This window comes from Girardinichthys multiradiatus, chromosome 8, assembly GCF_021462225.1.
Source record: "Girardinichthys multiradiatus isolate DD_20200921_A chromosome 8, DD_fGirMul_XY1, whole genome shotgun sequence".
Classification (NCBI taxonomy): Eukaryota; Metazoa; Chordata; class Actinopteri; order Cyprinodontiformes; family Goodeidae; genus Girardinichthys; species Girardinichthys multiradiatus.
This window is the reverse complement of record NC_061801.1, coordinates 30,712,316-30,727,640: the sequence shown is the minus strand read 5'-3', so window position 1 is coordinate 30,727,640 and position 15,325 is coordinate 30,712,316. Positions and strand designations below refer to the sequence as shown.

At 41.0% G+C, this 15,325-nt stretch overlaps 1 protein-coding gene across 1 annotated transcript in view; it reads right to left on the bottom strand.

Moving 5' to 3' along the window:
• Nucleotides 1-10,997, bottom strand: part of LOC124872441 (poly [ADP-ribose] polymerase tankyrase-1-like) — a 101,664-nt gene extending 90,667 nt beyond the window's left edge. The window contains exons 1-3 of the mRNA XM_047372447.1: nt 10,446-10,997; nt 6,873-6,988; nt 4,775-4,883 (exon numbers count right to left, since the gene is read on the bottom strand). Coding sequence (XP_047228403.1) covers nt 4,775-4,883; nt 6,873-6,988; nt 10,446-10,896 — 676 coding nt within the window. The 5' untranslated portion in view covers nt 10,897-10,997. The remainder of the gene's footprint in view (nt 1-4,774; nt 4,884-6,872; nt 6,989-10,445) is intronic.
• Nucleotides 10,998-15,325: the final 4,328 nt, after the last annotated feature.

The window sequence follows — 15,325 nt, the reverse complement described above, 5'->3', positions numbered from 1 at the left end:
GCTGCAAGTCACTGACTGGATGCAATCTGCTGGGTTTCCTTAGATAGAAAAACTTTTTATCCAATTTGAATAAAAAGCTAACTCCGACTGCACTGTTCAATGGTTACGATTAATTGGAATGTATGTACCTGACTGTTGTGAAGTGCCTTGAAACGACATGTGTTGTGAATTGGCGCTATATAAATAAAACTGAATTGAATTGAATTACAAAAGGTTGCATTTTCAGATGTAGAAAATAAAAGGCATGGTAATTCATTTTCAAACTACAGGGGTTGGACAATGAAACTGAAACACCTGGTTTTAGACCACAATAATTTATTAGTATGATGTAGGGCCTCCTTCTGCGGCCAATACAGCGTCAATTCGTCTTGGGAATGACATATACAAGTCCTGCACAGTGGTTAGAGAGATTTTAAGCCATTCTTCTTGCAGGATAGTGGTCAGGTCACTACGTGATACTGGTGGAGGAAAACATTTCCTGACTCGCTCCTCCAAAACACCCTAAAGTGGCTCAATAATATTTAGATCTGGTGACTGTGCAGGCCATGGGAGATGTTCAACTTCACTTTCATGTTCATCAAACCAATCTTTCACCAGTCTTGCTGTATGTATTGGTGCATTGTCATCCTGATACACGGCACCGCCTTCAGGATACAATATTTGAACCATTGGATGCACATGGTCCTCAAGAATGGTTCGGTAGTCCTTGGCAGTGACGCGCCCATCTAGCACAAGTATTGGGCCAAGGGAATGCCATGATATGGCAGCCCAAACCATCACTGATCCACCCCTATGCTTCACTCTGGGCATGCAACAGTCTGGGTGGTACGCTTCTTTGGGGCTTCTCCACAGCGTAACTCTCTCGGATGTGGGGAAAACAGTAAAGGTGGAGTCATCAGAGAACAATACATGTTTCACATTGTCCACAGCCCAAGATTTGTGCTCCTTGCACCATTGAAACCGCCGTTTGGCATTGGCATGAGTGACCAAAGCTTTGGTTATAGCAGCCCGGCCATGTATATTGACCCTGTGGAGCTCCCGATGGACAGTTCTGGTGGAAACAGGAGAGTTGAGGTGCACATTTAATTCTGCTGTGATTTGGGCAGCTGTGGTTTTATGTTTTTTGGATACAATCCGGGTTAGCACCCAAACATCCCTTTCAGACAGCTTCCTCTTGCGTCCACAGTTAATCCTGTTGGATGTGGTTCGTCCTTCTTGGTGGTATGCTGACATTACCCTGGATATTGTGGCTCTTGATACATCACAAAGACTTGCTGTCTTTGTCACAGATGCGCCAGCAAGACGTGCACCAACAATGTGTCCTCTTTGAACTCTGGTATGTCACCCATAATGTTGTGTGCATTTCAATATTATGAGCAAAACTGTGCTCTTACCCTGCTAATTGAAACTTCACACTCTGTTCTTACTGGTGCAATGTGCAATCAATGAAGACTGGCTACCAGGCTGGTCCAATTTAGCCATGAAACCTCCCACACTAAAATGACAGGTGTTTCAGTTTCATTGTCCAACCCCTGTAGCTTCACCTTAAAGGTGGCATATATCTGGTACAATCCAGCTAAAATGGCAGCGCAAACAGCTAGAGTCAAAAGTGTGCACACCCGTAAACTAATATTTTAAAGAAAAACTTTGAATTTAAGCATTCAGTCTTTGCGAGTTTATACCTGCTGTCAATTCAAGTCAATCTGATGAAACTTAAATAAAGTTCAGCTAACATTTGGGCCAAATACACCAGCGAAAAAGAAATAACGCTCACTGTAAAACATGGCTGTGGCAGCCTCATGCTATGGGGGATGAAATTATTAACCAGTTAGTTTTAACCCAATACCTACGGGTGTCTGGCGGAAAGCTGAGAATGATGAAGGATTTCGTTTATCTGTCACAGGGAATCCGAATCAACCAAAGAATGGCTTCACCAGGAGAAAATTATAATTTTGAAATGGCCTTGTCAGAGTTTCAAACTAAATTTGATAGGAGATCTGCAGGGTCTTCTATATGCCCATTTAAAGGTGAAAAAGGTTTGGAAATGGTGGATAATAGTAATATTTCAAAGTATTACTGGTTGTGTACACTTTTGATAGCCACTGTGTATTCACATGAATACCTCCAGAGGGTTGGGAGGACATTATTTATGAGATTTCCAGATAAGGTTTTGTAGCAAAATGTGTTGTTTTGGGGGAAAAAATTTTTTATTTTGTTTGTTTCTTCTTAGATTTCATTAATAGAGGTCAACCAACAAATATTTTAATTGAAATCATCCCAAAAAAAAAAAAAAAAAAAGGCAAGGTCATAGCAATGCCAAAACTGGAATTTGTTTTCAGCCAAAAGATTTGCAATTAGTGCATCTCTTGTAATAATGTTTCTTTTAATAAGTAAATCTTATAAAAAAAATAATAATTAATAAAAAAAAAAAAAAAAACTTGATCAGGGCCCCTGTAAACTCACCCTGCTGTTAAATGTGGCTTTATATGATTGGGTTGGTTTGTAACTTTGAAGTTAGGACTTAACTTCTAGAAGATACTAGAAGAAATGTGAAATACAAATTACTGGCTTGAAATATGACTGACTTTTAAAGAAACACACATTTGTCATCAGCAGCATTTTTATTCAACACAGCACATGATTGCTCCCATATTGCTACTTGATAATGCAGTGAGCCCCCCCGCAGGTTTTTGCAGTGAAGGACGTTGAAATCCAGCACAGGAATGACGAGTGGAAAAGTGCATTGTAGATTTTTGTGCCAGAGGGGTGAGAAAGATGAATGCAGAACCTTGAAATCCCAAAGGTGCCAGAACTTTATTTTATAATGTGACCTAAAAATGTTTGCTTTTAGCACCTGCTGGTTCTAACCTACTGTCAGAATGAATTATATGGAAGTGGCAGCACTTGACATTCTCTAATACAATTAAACTAAATTGTACATGGGTATGCAGTGTCTTGTAAAAGTATTCACAGACACAAACGTAACGTTAATTAATATTAATTGTTTAAATCTTGCCAGAGATTCTCCACTGGATTTAGATCTGGGCTTTGACTTGGCCATTCTAGCGAAAATGTTTCGATCTGAACCATTTCCTTATAGCATTGGCTGTTTAGGGTTGTTCTCCTGAAAGCTGAATCTCACTCCCAGGCTCAAGTCTTTTGAAGCTTCTAACAGGTTTTCTTCCAGAAGTATCTGTCTGTAGCTCCATCCAGCTTCCAACCAAGGGGGTGTGAATACTTTTGTAAGCCACTAGCTGGAGCTAAAGATGAAACCCTCTTTTCCAAATTATAAAAAGGTTAGTGTGTTAATTCTTGTCTTTATTACCTAAAGGTTTTACCAAGCAGAGATATTCAAGCCTTAATCTTAGATATTGTGGTTGTACATAGTCACAAATTATCATTTAAAACGGCAAGATGATACATATTTCAGACGTTTGTAAGAACTTACAACACGCTCTGAAGCTTCTTAAGACTATGACAATTAAAGATCAAATCCTCAAAGTAGAAGACAAAGGCAAGAGGCCAAATTGGAAAATATTATTTTTAAAACGGTAGTTAACAGTGGAGATTACGCAAAGGTCAGGGTAAAAAAAATACATTGTTAAGGAATGGATGGATGGATGGATGGATGGATGGATGGATGGACGGACGGATGGACGGATGGATAGATAGATGTATCTTTTAGATAATGTAATATGGAATACATTCTTGAAACACTAATATTTCTGCATGCTCAGTTTACTTTTCCCATACTTATCCAGATCTGGAAAATATTTAAATTCCAGACTTTTCCAGACTGTGTGGGGAACCCATTCCTGGTCACTTGGTTTTGAGTGATTTTCACAACATAGCAGTTTAAAACATAAATCACAAATATGAAAATCTTATACTCTATTGATGTACACCTTTGTTGCTGATGACCTGCCTGTTTTACCAAAGACTCGTTCTGCTCACCCTAAACTGTGAGGGTGGAAATAAGAAAAGAACGAATCAATCAATTTGTGTCAAAGCAGTTTCCTTCCTGTATAATTTTACAGATTAGTTTTGTTTAGAAAATGGTTTATTGTCAGTCAGCCTGTTCTAGCCTGCCAGTTTCAGTTTCTGGCTGACTGACAGGCAGATAGACGTGATGTCAAATATGTCCAAACAAAGGCCGAGGTTGGCGTGGACTGAAGGAACCTAACACCCCTGTAATGCAGTTGAAGCACTCTCTGCAATACTAATGTGAAATTCCAGAGAGACACAACAATCAATGGCCTATTTTCCCCAGAATGAGTATAAACACTGATGCGGTAATTGCAATTTATAGGGTACTCGATGCTTTATAGTAGATGGGGAATGAATGCATCCAGCCTGTGGGTGGTTCATTACAGTTTCTAAAATGAATGTGTGACGCCCCCAAGGTTGTGTCCTCATACACACACACACACCAACAGACACAATCACAAACACACACTTTATGTTAATGCCAATACAGATTCTAATATCTAAGAATTATGCACAGCATTAACAAAGGAAATGAAGAGATGTATTTCCATCACAGAGAAGCCAATGGCTTCTTTTGTGCAGAAATTGAACAAAGCAGCTTCACTTTTTCTGTTTTTGCTTCCTTCACACAATGCCCCACTTTTGTCTATGAAGGCAATAAGACGAAACAAAACACCTACAAATGCAATTTTCGAAAACATATTTACAATCACTTCATAGTGAGACATTATATGGCTACCATACAGAACCATTTGTAATGTACAGGTGTTAGCATCTGTCGGCTTACCTATGCAGACATCGATCTTGCCCTTGATAGCAGCTTCGTGTAGCGGCGTGTAGTTCCAGTTGTCTCGAGCGTTTGGTTCAGCGCCTTGACCCAGAAGCATGGACACCACCTAAAACAAGATTCACAATTAGACTAAAAGACTTATACCTTGTTTTATAACCGCTACAATCAATAAATCAGCACTCTTTTCAAGAACCCTATTTTGGGTTTACATGTTAACAGAATTAAGTATCCTAAAGTGTTAACAGGGTTTCTACCAGGGCTGCACAATACATTGCAAATGTATTGTTATCACAATACGACTGCATGAAATGTCAAGCTTTTACCTGTAATACATTTTAGTTAATTCTCTGAGTAGCATGCATTCAAAGTGTCTGTGCCAGTAGCATGTAGTGATTTTCTCTTGTTTAATACAGCTGAAGTTGTTTTACGTGGGCATTATGATGCTATGGTAGAGTGTGGGTGGTGTTATGGACTTAACATTTTTTTTTTCATCATATTTTGTAGTACTTGTGATAACGATAAAAGTCATGATGAAAAACTATAACTTCTCTTCAGTCTTTTTAAGGTAACTGTGTGGCTGTGACTGCATGTCACAGCAATCATAGTCCCACAAATACTGCTCCTGAAAAACAGAACCATTTTGAAGTAGGCACCAGTGATTTTCAATATTAAACTGCACACAGTAACTGCATTCTATCATATTTTCGAATTTATTGGTATTTATCAAAGCTCTCATGGAACAAACAGTGGAGAAAATAGTCAAAGGAATAATCCCAACAATTAGGGTTGTACAGTATATCGGCATTAACATCGGTATCAGCCGATGTTAGCCATTTTTTAACATATGGTATTAATCCGATTAGTAAAATTGGACCGATATCAATAACGGATTTTCACTTTATTTCTAGGAGCTGAATAGGCTACTCACCATCTATTCTTACAATGAACCCAAAGCAGAAAAACAATAACATGGTGTGACTTAGAAGTTGTTCATTTATTGCAAGTCACAGGGTCACTGCAACATTCACTAACATTACCACATATTAAAAGCTTTCCCTAGTTCCTCATTTGTCAAGTCGAAAATGCATACTTTTTCCTACGCAAATTTATATAGTTCTTAGTTCTAGTAAAGCCATTTAGGTATCAATACAATAGTTAATTAGGGTTTTTTGTAAAAGATATTTCTAAAGTGGTAGCATGGTAAAATGGAACCTGCTAAACTTAAGTGCCAGATGGACAGCTAAAGGATGCTTAAATGAATGGATGAACAGTCCTGGATCAACAGATGAACAAACTGGACTGAGAGATAAACAGATCGATACATTTTTAAAGGATGCACGGACAGACCAGTGGGTGGATGGCTGGATGGGCTGAAGGTTGGAAGGATGAATCTATGAATGGACAAACTGAAGATATAAAGTCCACACTTTTCCAGTCTGCGTAGAAATTAGAGCTGCACAATATATTGAATCTCCTTCGTCTTGTCAACAGCAACGGATTCGTTGAATGGAATATCTGGTATCTTAAGTGTCATGCATTCCCACTATTCATATCAATAATAAGTTTGGCCTGTTGGATAAACTAACTGCCCTGAACGTCTACACCTGATTTATAGTGTTGCTGCGACTGAGATGGTAAAAATCATTATTCTATGGTCAAGAAGGAAAAGAGTCAGGAAAAAGTTGGTTAAATTATAATGGATCTCGTCATCACTAGAATGAAACTGAGAATAAAAGCGAGTGTATTATTCTGTCTTTAAGTTTTCAGAGGTAACACTAACCTCTGAAGCTCAAATGAGCTAGTTAAAATAGTTGCTATGTTAAAGGTATATTCAACAAATAAAAAGAAAATCTGAATTTTGATTATTGCAACAAAGAATATTATGTAACTTCAGACACTATCATTGCACAAAATGCCAACAATGACTGTGATAACACAGAACAAACAAACTACTACAGAAATATTAGGCCCAGTTATAAATTGCTCCTCAACGTCTTTATAAAAATCAGTCTGATCGTTGTGGTTAAGAGCCAGAAGGACAGAAAACAACATTAGAAAAGACAACTTAAGAAGTTAAATTGTTAAAAGTTCTCACCTCAGAATGACCAAAAGAGCTTGCATTGTGGAGCGGGATGAGCCCCCCGTCGTCTCGATCATGCACATTTGCGCCTGTCTGAAGCAGGTGGTCCACCACATCTTTCCGACCAAAACCTAAGACAAAGGATGAAAGGGGCAGGGTGCTGATTAGATGAAACCATGGTTAGCAATGTGCTTTTATTGAGCATATTCCATTGGAAATGTTAAATAGCATCACACTTTTTGCTCTCACTTTGTTTTTAGTCTTAACGGCTTTACCAGGTTTTATTTACATACATTCAATGCAGCCAATCCTCTTATCCATGCTTATGACCAGACTGAATACACACGCTTTGATCTGAGGGTTGACTTGGAGGTAATATTTACAGTGTTATGTCACTTTAATGACACTGTTTACCAGTTATAGGCTGAATGAATAATAAGCAAAATTTAGAATCACATAAGGTTTCACTATAGAAATAGGCTAATATAGAAGCTGGTTGATTGGAAAGCAGATATTTATGGCCAATATTTAAAAGTATTCTGTGCTAGATTAAAAGACTGCCTTCAATCAGCTGTAGCTTAGTGGGCAATGAGTTCTAGGAACCGACAGAAGCAGGCTAGAAGCTCTGACAGTATCATCCAGACAGGGGAATCCCTCTTCTCTGAAGGATGTTTGTAAGGCAGAACAGATCTGGAAAGACGATGCATGCAAATCCCCTAAAATGTCTCCAGCACCAGGTATATAGAGGCAAAAAGCAGAAAGAAGCTGCAGCTTCAGGGAGGTAATTTCAGCCTACCAGTATATATATATATATATTGCACACTAAACATGGGCCCTAAAACACACGAAATCCTCACAGTATGATGTCCTCAAGTAAAAATACCAAGGTTTCATTTAAAAAGAAGAGCAATAATTAGTCCAACCTCTACAGAAGTACTCTAATAAATTCAATATTTGAGTAAAATAGATCACAAATATTATAATGTGGTGGCAAGACTTCGGGGGTGGATGAGATCCACCCTGAGTACCTCAAATCTCTGGATGTTGTAGGGCTGTCATGGTTGACACGCCTCTTCAACATTGAGTGGCAGTTGGGGACAGTGCCTCTGGACTGGCAGACTGGGGTGGTGGTCCCCCTTTATAAGAAGGGGGACCGGAGGTTGTGTTCCAACTACAGGGGGATCACACTCCTCAGCCTCCCTGGTAAGGCCTACGCCAGGGTATTGGGAAAGGAGAGTTCGGCCGATAGTCGAACCTCGGCTTCAGGAGGAGCAGTGTGGTTTTCGTCCCGGCCGTGGAACACTGGTCCAGCTCTACACCCTCTACAGGGTGCTCGAGGGTTCATGGGAGTTTTCCCAAACGGTTCACATGTGTTTTGTGGACCTGGAGAAAGCATTCGACTGTGTCCCTCGTGATGCCCTATGGGGGGTGCTCCGGGAGTATGGAATCGGGGGCCCTCTATTAGGTGCCATCCGGTCCCTGTACGAGCGGAGCAGGAGTTTGGTCCGCATTGCCGGCACTAAGTCGGACCTGTTCCCGGTGCATGTTAGACTCCGGCAGGGCTGCCCTTTGTCACCGGTCCTGTTCATAACTTTTATGGACAGAATTTCTAGGTGCAGCCAAGGGCCGGGGGGGGTCTGGTTTGGGGACCAGTGGATTTCGTCTCTTCTTTTTGCAGATGACGTGGTCCTGCTGGCCCCCTCTAGCCAAGACCTACAGCATGCGCTGTGGCGGTTCGCAGCCGAGTGTGAAGCGGCTGGGATGAAGATCAGCTCCTCCAAGTCTGAGGCCGTGGTACTCGACCGGAAAAGGGTGGCTTGTCCTCTTCAGGTCGGAGGGGAGCTCCTGCCTCAAGTGGAGGAGTTTAAGTATCTCGGGGTCATGTTCACGAGTGGGGGAAAAATGGAGCGGGAGATCGACAGACGGATCGTTGCGGCTGCCGCAGTAATGGGGGCACTGTGCCGGTTCGTTGTGGTGAAGAGAGAGCTGAGCCGAAAAGCAAAGCTCTCGATTTACCGGTCGGTCTACGTTCCTACCCTCACCTATGGCCATGAACTTTGGGTCATGACCGAAAGAACGAGATCCCGGATACAAGCGGCTGAAATGAGCTTCCTCCGTAGGGTGGCTGGACATTCCCTTAGAGATAGGGTGAGGAGCTCGGCCATCCGGGAGGGGCTCAGAGTAGAGCCGCTACTCCTCCACATCGAGAGGAGCCTGTTGAGGTGGCTCGGGCATCTATACTGGATGCCTGCTGGACGCCTTCCTCGGGAGGTGTTCCAGGCATGTCCTACCGGGAGGAGGCCCAGGGGACGGCCCAGGACACGCTGGAGGGACTATGTCTCTCGGCTGGCCTGGGAACGCCTTGGGCTCCCCCTGGAGGAGGTGTCTGGGGAGAGGGACGTCTGGGTGTCTCTGTTGAGTCTGCTGCCCCCGCGACCCGGTCCCGGAATAGCGGAAGACGACGAGTACGAGTACTATAATGTTTTACAAATATTTGTAACTATTTAGGATATGATATGTAGACTGAAATAAAAACATACAATAAAGACCTGCTAAAATCAAAACTTCAGTAGTCATCTACTGCTTACTGCCAGTAGCAGCTATTTATCTGGGCAATATGGTTCTCCTGCCAGGGCATTGTTGTAGCAGGGAGCAGCAGAAGGGCCTGGAATAAACAACAGAACCACCCCAAAAAGATTTACTATTACTTATATGTCCAGTTTAAAGGAAGTGGGTCCCCATAGTAGGGGTAATGGCTTTAGTATAGTATCTGACTCCAGATTCCTAGTTGGTGCTAAAATAAAGGCCATTTTTTATTAATTTTTTATTAATTTGTTCTGTACGGGTTTGGCCAGGTAGGCATTAATGCAGGAGCCTCCTCTGCTTATTGTGTGGACGATTTTTGCTTTTCTAGTCCGTCTAAGGTAACAGTATTCGAGCTGATATTAGGTGGTCCATTTGTCAGGCTATCTGCTCAGGTAGCCAGTCTGCAGTTGACTGATTAACAGACATGATGCTTGCAGCATGTATATGTTGGAGCGTGTGTATTACTCTACTTTTGCTGGCACATTATTAAAAAGACCTTAAACTGTAGGTATGACAGAACATGTTTTGCGGGCTTGAAACTGTAATTTCTTAAAACGTCGGTATACCTTGAAAACAAAAAGAAGCCCAATTCTATTTCATAACCAGATGAATTCACGTACCTGTGATCGCAGATCATAAAACCATGACAGATAAACTAAAAACGCCATGGAGAGGAAAACCTAGCATCGACCATCCTGATTTCTAAATAACTGCATTTGACATGAAAAGGGATATTAGTCGACCAGTAAGGTCACTGAGTGATTCAGTTTTAATAATTTTTCGACAAGTCTAAAAGGGGGTATGAAATCAAAAATGGTTTTATTTTCTTTATTTCTGTTTACACTTTTCTCCAAACATATCGTCTGAAAATAAACTTGTTGCCACTGGCGATTATATGCACTCGGTGACCCTGTGTCTGTTCTTGTGGCTCTCCGGCTCAACAAAATACCCCATTTTTTTTATGTAAAAATAGGCTTTTTTAGGATGCCTTTGTTATTTTACCTGCAGCAAAATGCAGGGGTGTAGCTCTACGTCCAGCCATGTCTTTGGCGTTCACATTCATCGCATCCACAAGTTTCTTGACTCTGGAAACATTTCCATTTCGACAGGCTTCAAATAGTTCTCTAAAAGCGCCGTTAGCGTCGCCGCTAACAGTGCTGCTGCCTGGGTTAGCGCCACCAGAATCCGGCGTAGAGCCACCGCTAGACTCGCTTCCCTCGGAGGTGGTCGGGGAGCTAGCAGTGCTGCTGCTGCTGGGTGTGAGGGCCAGAGCTGGGGAGGTGGTGTTGGGAGAGGTCGGCGCTACCTCGCCATCAGCCACGTTTTCCATCCCTGCTCCACGGAAAAGCGAGGCCGCATCTTCGGAAGCTGCAGACGGTCTGACGGGGATAGAAGCGCTGCGGTACAGCCGGGCGCCCGGCCGCTGCCGAGAGGAGCGACGAGGCGTCGCCATTTTCACAACACAACAGTCCTCAGCAGCAACAAAAACACCGATGACAATTTCCTGCCAGGAAAGCCCAACTTCCGCCCGGAATTACTAGGATTAGAGCTGCTTGGCAATTACTCAAAAAACAAGAAATAAATAATCTAGCGGGAAATTACACGACAGCTTTTAAATTAAAAAAAATAAAAAAAATAAAAACGAAAATATTACAGATAGAATGAAGGTCTTTCTGATTCTTTACGTCTTTGGATTTCCAAATGGTTTCTTGTTGTTTTCTAATAAATATTATTCTGTGTGTATATGTATTTATGTTATGTGTATATATGTTATTTAGCTCTTTACCTCAGTTTCAGTAGTTTAAAACTGGCAAGCAGACTGAACAATACTGACACCTAGTGGTAGTTTGGGAGTATAGACAGACCCCTAAAAATAACTGATTAGCTAAATATGTCTGCAATAATAATAATAATAATTAAAATAATAATGACTGGCTGCATGGTAGCGCAACTGAATTCTCACCGGGTTATCCAGTTTCCTCCCAAAGCCCAGAAAAATTACTATTAGATAAACTAGTCTCTCTAAATTGCACTTTAGGTATGGAACGCCAAAGTGTTCAAAATTAAATAAATGAAACATTATAAAATAAGTGTCTACATCAATAAATAATAGTGATTGTATGTGACAATGAAATTGTGAAATAATTGAATGCATATTAAACTCTGTCAGCTGATTATTATGAAATATTGTTGATTTTTCTCCATGGCCATTTATTTCATGATGCCACTTTACAACTGAATGACTGTGGGGCCAATCAGCGTGAACGGGCTGGACCTGCATCCTCATTGGCTGAGCCTTACATACAGGTCCTTCTCAAAATATTATCATATTGTGATAAAGTTCATTATTTTCCATAATGTCATGATGAAAATTTAACATTCATATATTTTAGATTCATTGCACACTAACTGAAATATTTCAGGTCTTTTATTGTCTTAATACAGATGATTTTGGCATACAGCTCATGAAAACCCAAAATTCCTATCTCACAAAATTAGCATATTTCATCCGACCAATAAAAGAAAACTGTTTTTAATACAAAAAACGTCAACCTTCAAATAATCATGTACAGTTATGCACTCAATACTTGGTCGGGAATCCTTTTGCAGAAATGACTGCTTCAATGCGGCGTGGCATGGAGGCAATCAGCCTGTGGCACTGCTGAGGTCTTATGGAGGCCCAGGATGCTTCGATAGCGGCCTTTAGCTCATCCAGAGTGTTGGGTCTTGAGTCTCTCAACGTTCTCTTCACAATATCCCACAGATTCTCTATGGGGTTCAGGTCAGGAGAGTTGGCAGGCCAATTGAGCACAGTGATACCATGGTCAGTAAACCATTTACCAGTGGTTTTGACACTGTGAGCAGGTGCCAGGTCGTGCTGAAAAATGAAATATTCATCTCCATAAAGCTTTTCAGCAGATGGAGGCATGAAGTGCTCCGAAATCTCCTGATAGCTAGCTGCATTGACCCTGCCCTTGATAAAACACAGTGGACCAACACCAGCAGCTGACACGGCACCCCAGACCATCACTGACTGTGGGTACTTGACACTGGACTTCTGGCATTTTGGCATTTCCTTCTCCCTAGTCTTCCTCCAGACTCTGGCACCTTGATTTCCGAATGACATGCAGAATTTGCTTTCATCCGAAAAAAGTACTTTGGACCACTGAGCAACAGTCCAGTGCTGCTTCTCTGTAGCCCAGGTCAGGCGCTTCTGCCGCTGTTTCTGGTTCAAAAGTGGCTTGACCTGGGGAATGCAGCACCTGTAGCCAATTTCCTGCACACGCCTGTGCACCGTGGCTGTGGATGTTTCTACTCCAGACTCAGTCCACTGCTTCCGCAGGTCCCCCAAGGTCTGGAATCGGCCCTTCTCCACAATCTTCCTCAGGGTCTGGTCACCTCTTCTCGTTGTGCAGCGTTTTCTGCCACACTTTTTCCTTCCCACAGACTTCCCACTGAGGTGCCTTGATACAGCACTCTGGGAACAGCCTATTCATTCAGAAATTTCTTTCTGTGTCTTACCCTCTTGCTTGAGGGTGTCAATAGTGGCCTTCTGGACAGCAGTCAGGTCGGCAGTCTTACCCATGATTGGGGTTTTGAGTGATGAACCAGGCTGGGAGTTTTAAAGGCCTCAGGAATCTTTTGCAGGTGTTTAGAGTTAACTCGTTGATTCAGATGATTAGGTTCATAGCTCGTTTAGAGACCCTTTTAATGATATGCTAATTTTGTGAGATAGGAATTTTGGGTTTTCATGAGCTGTATGCCACAATCATCCGTATTAAGACAATAAAAGACCTGAAATATTTCAGTTAGTGTGCAATGAATCTAAAATATATGAATGTTAAATTTTCATCATGACATTATGGAAAATAATGAACTTTATCACAATATGCTAATATTTTGAGAAGAACCTGTAGAGATTACAGAGTTTCCTTGGTACATGCTCCCTGAGCAGCTACTGCGCCAGCTCAAGGTTTAGGAAGGCTGGTGGAGTTTATTGCTTGAGGAGCTGGGTTGGGAACACTGAGCTATATTATAACCAGAGTACTTTAAATGTGTTGTGATTATGAATCTTAGAATATTATTTAATATTAATATTTTATCAAATAATATTTTGGTCTGTTGAGGGTTATCCTGTGAATACCAGCCCAGTAAGGTGATGGTATTAGGACAAAATAGAAAGGTGTGAGACGAGCTCTGACATTATTGAACAGCATAAACTCTGCACATATATGGAATGAATTCACACAATTTCTTAAAATACAAGAATTTATTAACAAAAATAAGTCAACTCAAAGTCAAACATATTTCAATAAACAAACTCTTTACTATGCTAAAACAATCCAACTAAACTACCAAGCAGAATGAAAGAATAACGAAGACTAATGGACTATGTACAATATAAACAAGTTGATTAAAGTTGAAACCATGACCAAAAGTGATGCAACATTACCATGCAATGTTTATGTTAGAGAACCAAGGATTATTTTTGAAGAATCTGGAAGTGAAATTAAGTTAGTCTTGGAACTAACTTAGACAACCCTTCATAATGCAAGATCAGATAAAATATGATTTTAATAAAATAATGTTTTAAAGAATGATCTGCTGAATAAAACCAACCTTCTGGATGACTAATTCTAAACGGTGTCTCATTAGCTGCCTTTATTTATTTAAATAATATTCAAAGAAATATTATCAAGGGGATGGTAAAATATTTAAGGAAGTATTTTGGAAAAGAGCAAATTTTTCTGGAGAAATGGGGCTTAATGGTGTTTACTTAGTTATCAGATTTAATGAAATAATGTTTAGGGACTATTATTTACTAGCTTGAAAACTAACAACCTTTCTGGGTAAATATTTGGCAGCAAGCACGTGTCTTTACCCATTAGCAGTTAAAGCTAACAAAAAAGCTGCTAGCTTAGCACCAGATTCAAACACTCGCCTTAAAAAAATACCAAAAGGATTAAAATGCATAAGCGCGGACAGCGCGTTATGATCAGTCTTCTGTGTTAAAATCACCCTTTAAATAAAGTTTGTCTTAACTTTAAAAACACACAAAGAACACAACCTGATACTGGTGCTGCAAATAATCTGCTAGCACCAAGATAGCTGAGTTGAACACATACAAAACCAAAACTTCATAAAATGAAAAACGTTTAGATAATTTCATTCTAAATATCTCTATTACTCTGCCCAAACCCTAACCTCTGAACCATGTTGAGGAGTTGTCCGGGCGACCACGAAGTTTGAAGAAAGCTCTGTGAACAAATGTTTAGCTTCCAGCCAACCTCCGTAGCTGTGGATGAAAGACGGCTCTTTCTGTCCGCCAACCAACTGCACATTACGTAACCACGGTGATGCTGCCGTTGTCCTTCCTTCATTCAGACTCGGCTTGTAGCGACTGCGTCTCTGCAGGGAACTCTCTGGAACACAGTTTGCTTCTGCAGGCCTCAGAGAGAAAGTAAAGCAATGCTTATACCTTAATTTCCCCTTTTTATGAATGAATACCGGATTCTTTCAACAGTAATTCATCAGTACTTAACTTGTGCATATGATCGTGTGATCTTATGACACCTTTGGATCCAGTTTGAAGAGTTTATGTCTCTTTGCCCGCTAGGAGACATTATCGCGCTAGGTCTCTCTGTCCAGGTCCCTGTGTGACCCGCGTAGAAGAGGCAAGATGTAGCAAGAGCGGTGCTTTTATTTGGACAGTGGCGTCACAGGAAGTCCGCAGTTACAGTTTGCTTGGCTGTGTTATTTCAACCCCTTCCGTCTTTTCATGCAAAGCTCCTCTCACATCACGCTGACCGCAATCATCTGTACATTTCTACAGGCAGAATTACGTCGTGAGACAAACTTTCGTATGATTTACAAAGATTTAG